At 46.1% G+C, this 7490-nt stretch overlaps 1 protein-coding gene across 1 annotated transcript; it reads left to right on the forward strand.

Moving 5' to 3' along the window:
- The first annotated feature begins 432 nt into the window (after positions 1 to 432).
- On the forward strand, positions 433 to 7221 carry LOC133005219 (protein Wnt-5a-like). Its single transcript, XM_061074824.1, has 4 exons — positions 433 to 569; positions 2758 to 3005; positions 5889 to 6181; positions 6763 to 7221. Exons 1-4 carry the CDS (start codon positions 433 to 435, stop codon positions 7219 to 7221), a joined length of 1137 nt encoding a protein of 378 aa, XP_060930807.1.
- The last annotated feature ends 269 nt before the right edge of the window (positions 7222 to 7490 follow it).

Consider the following 7490-nt stretch of genomic DNA (forward strand, 5'->3'; position numbering starts at 1 on the left):
TATCTTTCTCTTTGTGCATTTCTCTCCGAGTAAAGTGAACTGTCAGGAATGTGTCTAGTTGGCGTTTCATGGTCATTGTGTCTTCTCCAGCTCTTCGTCTATCAGTCGTATGTGATTCACACTCAGACCTGCTGCCAAGTGACGTCTCAGCGAGCACTGATATCCTCAGGGCACTCATATCACACACTCACACACTCACACACACACACACGCAATATCAGTCCTGCAAAAGAGAGTTCCACTATATAGAAGCACAAGGCTGAAAGTATTTCTCCTGCATTCCCCATCGTACATTTTGACATTGCATGTCTCCTGTCTTTTCTCCCCCCCCCCCTGTATCATGCACAATAAACTGTGTGTGAGAGACGAACCGTCCAGACAGGCAGACTGACGTGCTTCCTGTTCTCTGTCCTCCCTCAGATCAGCGGCAGTATGAACCTGAGGCTGGTGTGTGTGCGTCGGCCTGTGTGCTGGCCCTTTGGCAGCGTGCTGGACTCCAGACACTGCGTCTTTGCCCTCACTCTGCTCACACTCCTCATGCAGGTGGTGGTGGAGGCCAACTCGTGGTGGTATGCATTCATTTTTTCTCTCTATATATGAAGTATTTCTGTGTGTGTGTACTTGTCATATTATGAGTTGAAATTGTCGAATTTTACAAATGCAGTTTCTCTTGTCCCTGTTACATGAATCCCATTTGTAAACGAGGAAGACTAAGAAGCAAAACATTAAGATTGACATTGATATAAAAAGAAAAAATCGTTTTACTCAGAGTTGATTTCAGGCCTGTGTGTGCGTGTTTGCTAAATAATCCTGCTCAGCTTCAGTTGCACCACATATGAAGTAATACAGCATGCTGACTGTGCCACATTAACTTTTCAGGAAGACTTTTTTTTTCTTTTCTCCCTCATTTTCTTTCTTCGCTTATTGCCAAACCAAAATTATGAATATTATAGAAAACATAAAATGCTGTGGTTTATGAGAAGGCGTCAAAATATGTGCAAACCCGAACGCAGTGTGTGTGACTGAACGTGTGCACGTGTATATACACACGCATGCGTTGTGCTGCCATTGGGGAGAAAAGTCCATATTTGAGCATGCTGAAGTTGTGATAGTGTAAAAGACTGTTTACCAGTCACCATAGAAGCACTACTTCAACCAAATCACAACTCCTTACATCCCCTGGCTGTTTTTCTGTTTCTTCACCTAATTGTACCACTTGTATTTGTATATGCCGACTTGAGTGCTTGTGGAAGAACACGAAGCATTTACAGTAAACTCACACTTCCTGTGTACGGCTTTTTATTTACTTCGGAAACTCAGATCAAAGCGAGCGGTGACATCATGTGGTGATGGACCAATTATGTGAAAATAATAATTTAAACTATTAATTTGAGGAGGATCTCGACAGATAAACATAGTTTAATGGGCTCGGCTCAGCAGGCGACTACATTAAAGGTCCAGTAATGAGTTGGATTACGGGCCCAGCTGAGGAGTCGCACATTACCACAGACCTTTTGGAACGCTCTTCTTGGAGCACAGACTGTCTGTGTGTGTCTGTGTTTCCTCTTTGAGAGGACACGCAGGTGTGAATGATTTAGAGTGTCCGAGCAGAAGGTCTGCTCGTGTGTGTGTGTGTGTGTGAGGCCGAGCGTACTAACCGTGTGTATGTTGATTTCTTTTTTTTCCCCTCTGTGTGCATGTGTGTTAGTCTGCATATGTTGTGTGTGTGTGTGTGTTTCCAGTCTGCGTTCCCTCGCTGCTGAGTTCCCCCAGTTGATCAGGTTACACTGGGGGCTAATTGTCTCTCTCTTGGGGCTCGGGGATGGGCTGCTCTAATTGTCCTGTGGCCTGGAACCAGATGCTCATACTAGTGTTTCCCTCTCTCTCTCTCTTTCAACTGTGTTTGTCTCCGTCTCTTTCCCCCTTTGAATTCATTTTTATTTCCCTGCTTCAAAAGGTTACACAGAATTCATGGCTGAGAGCTGTCTGTGAGGAAACATGAATTATGACAAACGTTTCAGCACAGCGTAGGAATATATTGTTTCTTTTTTAGTGGGCATTGTACGAGCTTAGTCAGCTGAATATTACGGAATATAACCCAATGGAGTGGTTTCTGACCTAAAGTTGGAACGACACCATGAGTCCACACGATACATCTGGAGGGTTTGTGAGCTTTTCTTCAAGGAAACAGAACAAACTCACATTTCGGCTGCACAAAACTGTTTTCTGACTTGTAAAATACTGTAGAGTTTGGCCTCCCACATTATATTTTATGAATAATTCAACAAATTCTTAGCAAGAAAAATATCACACTTATTCTGAAAATGCTCACAGCTCAGAGGTATAATATCCAACCTGTGGCGAGGGTTTATTTTCAGGCACTGGCTGTTACAAGTAAATTAGGTTGAGAGCTAATGCTTCAAAGCGTCTGCCTCTTTAAATTCTTCCTTTATTTAATCTTTTGACCCAGTTCTTTTACTTGTATTCCTCATTCCCTCTTTTCTCTTTCTTACTCCCGTCTTTCCGCTTCCATTTATTATATGCTCTTACATCTGTAGTGTAGTGCCAGGAGAAGTGTGCAGAGTTTCACTCCAGCCAGTGACTGCTTCTCATTTCAATGATTCACATTCTGCAGTTCCATCCACAAGCAGGAGAAAGCAGCTGTTGATTGTGAATTTGGCCAGAGACCTTGCCATACACGTTATTTTTTATGGCTCACGAGTGAAAACAACTGTGTTATTTGTCTCACTCATCCAGGTCTCTGGCCATGAACCCTCTACTGATCCCAGAGGCCTACATCATCGGTGCCCAGCCTTTGTGCAGCCAGCTGGTGGGCCTGTCCCAGGGCCAGAAGAAGCTGTGCCAGCTCTACCAAGACCACATGCAGTACATCGGTGAGGGGGCCAAGACGGGCATCAGAGAGTGCCAGTACCAGTTCAGACATCGGCGCTGGAACTGCAGCACAGTGGACAACTCTTCTGTTTTTGGACGGGTCATGCAAATAGGTAAGAAATAGGCAACTATGAATAAAATCACACATTTTTTCGATATGTTTTCACAATCGCCAACACATGCACGTGTTTGCAGTGCATTCATACACGCATGCATTACATATCTTGACTTAATTCACTCACTGACCCTCGATTGTGTGTCTGTGAAAGTGTGTGTGTGTGTGAAATGTATGGGGCGGCTGATTCTCAGCAGCTGTGTGCAGGGAATAGTTGGTGGGTGAGGTTGCTGGATAAATCACATGTGGCTTTGGCCTGCTCACCCAGCTCCCGACATGGAGCAGGAGGGAGGCCGAGAATCTGCTTTCCCCCTGATGAATGGGAGACAATCTAACACACATACATGTACATATATACACAATCATGCACACACTCACACACACATTGGCGCGTGTTCTGCAGAGCTGGACTGTAGCTGCAATGTATTTATAAGTAATAAGAGTGCAGTGAGTGTAGGTACCAATACATCACCTTGTCAGAGATTACAGTGTTCATGGATGTGTGCGTGTTCATGGTCATGGAGCGTGTTCAGATCTCTAATATAAAATTCAAGGGCTTTGACAATCTTGAAAGTGATTCCCACTCCTGGATCCTGTCATTTACCATGGTTTGTTTTAGTTTTCTTTGGATGTTTGCCTTCACCTCAGGGGCTAATGCAAAGGTGGTTTACTATTTATTGACCATAACTCTCCGGCTGAATTACAACGAATCTATGCAATGTCTGGGATCATAGCAGCGGGTCTGGCTGCATCGTGGCGAAATCTGAACAGATGCCATTTTGTCAGCACTTGTGGCGCTCATGTTTTGGGATTCTTTCAAATTCCTCCTCAGTAACTCACACAGAGAGTCCTGCGTTTTTATCAGGTTGCTTCTCTTTAAAGGGTCAGTTCACACAAATTCCTAAAAAAAATAAAAAGAAAGGGGAAAAAAAAATAATCCCACCCACTCAAACTGCACTCAGAATGTTTTGCTTTTTCATTTGTCCAGATAATGAGATATCCATCTCTCTAAGATTTCTGCTCCTGCCCTAACACAATTAATGGAATGGAATTTCATTTGTGGCGCTTCGGAGCTGTAAAAATAACATTTAATGCACACAGCAGCAACTTGGCTTTCCAGAAATAACGTTCCAACGGCTCTGGGTAATCCACACGATGAGCTGTCAACTGTTTTCATGGTGACACTTTTTTTTTTTCCTGGTAGAATGTGGTTCTACTTAAAACTGATCACAGTGAGAAGTAATGAGAACATTGTTTTTACAAAGAGAAGCTGTCGTTATAATGTGAACAACTAAAAATGACATTTCACTGACTTTGCTTTATACTGGGGTAGACATGCATAACTAAAACAATTAGCATTCATAGTTATCATTTGCTTTTTTTATATGTATTTTTTTTGTTCGATGAGTTGAGTTTTGTTTCCCCTGCAAGTGTATGGATCTGTTTTTGCTCCGTTCGTGCTGATTCAGCCAGGTCCGTGTCTCTGGTGCTGCCGACTCCCTCTCCACAGATCAGTCTTCATAGAAACCTCATCAGCAGCCGCTCTCCCGCCCCCCCCCCCCCCTCTCCCTCCTCAACGCCGCTCCTATCTCAGACCGCTCTGGGCCAAGTAAACACGTCCTCCTCTCGCCCTGTCCGTCCGTCCGTCTGAAAACCCGTCTCCCTGTCTGTCTGCTGGCTCGGGACACTGCCGGGTGATTTAGAGTTGAGCTCCTGGTGGTGCTGGCGTGGTTTGGTCCGGACCCTCCCCTGCCCGGCTCCAGGGTGGAGCACAGGAGAAGGCCCGGCTGAAGTTTTGGAGACATCCCTTTGTCTGTCTTCAGGTCCTGTTAGGTCCAATATCCTCAGGCTGATTGTTCTAGAGGAATAAATCGACCCCTTTCTGATCAGCTCCTGCCAGAGTTTCCCACCTGGGCTTCTTTCAGACTTTCCCAGTAGGTTTCTCTCTCCATCGTTTCTCTTCTCCATCATTGTTCCTCTCTGTGATATTAAGCGCGTGCACGTGTCCTCTTTTCCATTCTGTTTCCTCTCCCCTTAATGTCTTTCTCTTGACTTATCTTTTCAGTCATCTTGTCTTTCTCCTCCCTCATCTCCCGTTCCCTGTCCGTCTGCTATTGTCATTAGAGGCTTCTCTCTGAAGGTTCAGCCCAGCAGGTAAACGAGCTGTGCATTTATATTTTGTAGCAACCCCCTGTCTTCAATGTCAACGCGAGGCCTCACGTTGGCTGCTTCCTTTTTTCTTTGCTTATCTCCTCATCTTGGTTTCCTCTTGGAAACTGCAGCCTGTGGCTTTGTACAGTAATGGACGGAGCATTTGGTGACAGCAAAATCTGCTTACATGTGATTTTCTGTGGTTCTACTGAGGTTCCCGGCCTCTTGTCTCAGTAGAGGAAACGAGAGGGGTAGAAACAGTGGGAGTTAATGCGCGATGGCTCCAGAATCGCTGTTGTGACAGATGGAAGTACAAGAGTCACTGTCACTTTGGATTTGGGTGAGATGGCAGCTGCTTGTTGAGAGGCATGTGGGTCACTGGAGGGCGCTCTCCTCTTTCTGGCTGAAGCCCAATAACAGCAAACCAGATCTCGCTGTTCAGACTGTTGGTGATGAGGAGCCTGCAGGACTTGGCTGAGGTGCTCTGTAATCTTAAGTGTATGGTGAATGCTGTCATATGACATCACATATCATAACACGCTGCAGATTCTTAAAGCAAAATGACAGTGAGACAAATTCACTATAAACTAAATACACATGCATGACCTATACAAAAAAAAAGAAGCCGTGGACGGATTTTGCCAAATGATAAAACTGCATTCTCAAATTTCTCATTCACTCTTATGTCAAATTTGATATGACATTCCTGTTTTGTTTTGTGTGTTTACAGGCAGCCGAGAGACGGCGTTCACTTACTCCATCAGCGCAGCGGGGGTGGTGAACGCGGTGAGCCGGGCCTGCAGAGAAGGGGAGCTCTCCAGCTGCGGGTGCAGTCGTGCGGCTCGCCCCAAAGATCTGCCCCGGGACTGGCTGTGGGGCGGCTGTGGAGACAACCTCAACTACGGCTACAGGTTCTCCAAGGAGTTTGTGGACGCACGCGAGAGGGAGAAGAGCTACCCCAAGGGCTCCTACGAGAGCGCCCGGCTGCTGATGAATCTCCACAATAACGAGGCTGGACGGAGGGTGAGAGACCGGGATTACACGCACAAACACACTTACAAAGGGATTTTAGATGTCACCAGGTAAGAACAGAGCAGAGAGGGATAAGCTCCAGGCCCCCAGAATGAGACCGACCAGTGATAGAAAGAGCCAGAGGAGTTTGGAGGTGAGACAGTCCAGGGCGATCAGACAGGTCTCAGCTGATCATGTGTGCAACAGCTCCGTCTGCTCTCCCCTCCTGAGGCTTTGATCTGTGGGGAGATGGAGTCACATGGAGCTGCAGCTCCGGGGTTTATTTTCCGTTCCAAACAACTTGAAACCACCTCAAAGGAAAAACGTAATAGCAGATATCTGTTGCCAGGCTGTTCTCTCTCAAGGAGGACAAATGAGTGGACAGCATCTTTTATTCAGTGCACCAGTGGAGACATTGACAGGATCATTTGGTCATTTATGACAAATTACTGCTTCATACGATCATAAACAGTTCATTGCGCAAATATTTATGTAGCCAGGACAAATTTGAAATATGAAACATTTGGACATTTTTTTCTTTTTTGCAGCTTTATGTAACCCAAGTATTTATTCCCTTTTTTACCTACTTTCAGACGGTGTCGGACCTTGCCCACGTGTCGTGCAAGTGCCACGGGGTGTCGGGCTCCTGCAGCCTGAAGACCTGCTGGCTGCAGCTGGCCGACTTCCGCAAGGTGGGTGACGCGCTGAAGGAGAAGTACGACAGTGCTGCCGCCATGAAGCTCAACACGCGTGGGAAGATGGTGCAGCTGCACAACAAGTTCAACGCTCCGACGAGCCACGACCTGGTGTACACCGAGCCCAGTCCAGACTACTGCCTGAAGAACCAGAGCACGGGCTCCCTGGGCACGGTGGGGCGCCTTTGCAACAAGACGTCGGAGGGCATGGATGGCTGCGAGCTGATGTGCTGCGGCCGCGGCTACGACCAGTACAAGGCGCAGATAGTGGAGCGCTGCCACTGCAAGTTCCACTGGTGCTGCTACGTCAAGTGCAAGCGCTGCACCAAAATCGTAGACCAGTTTGTCTGCAAGTGAGAGGAGGAGCGTTGCCTGTGTGTTTGCCTGCAGACGATGGGCGTCCGTCTGTCGGGGTCCATGAGCAGAGGAGCAAAAGGAGTTGCACACAGTGAGAGAATGGAAGAAAGAAACTATATAAATTATATTTATAGAGTTAAACAATTATGCCATTGCAAAAAGACTGACTCTTTTTTTTTTTTTTTGTCAAAAAAAAAAAAATCTTATGTCTTCAGAAACTAAGAGTATCGTGAAATATTTATTTTGAGATTGTTATGTTATATTTTGGC

This window comes from Limanda limanda, chromosome 7, assembly GCF_963576545.1.
Source record: "Limanda limanda chromosome 7, fLimLim1.1, whole genome shotgun sequence".
In the NCBI taxonomy this organism is placed as follows: Eukaryota; Metazoa; Chordata; class Actinopteri; order Pleuronectiformes; family Pleuronectidae; genus Limanda; species Limanda limanda.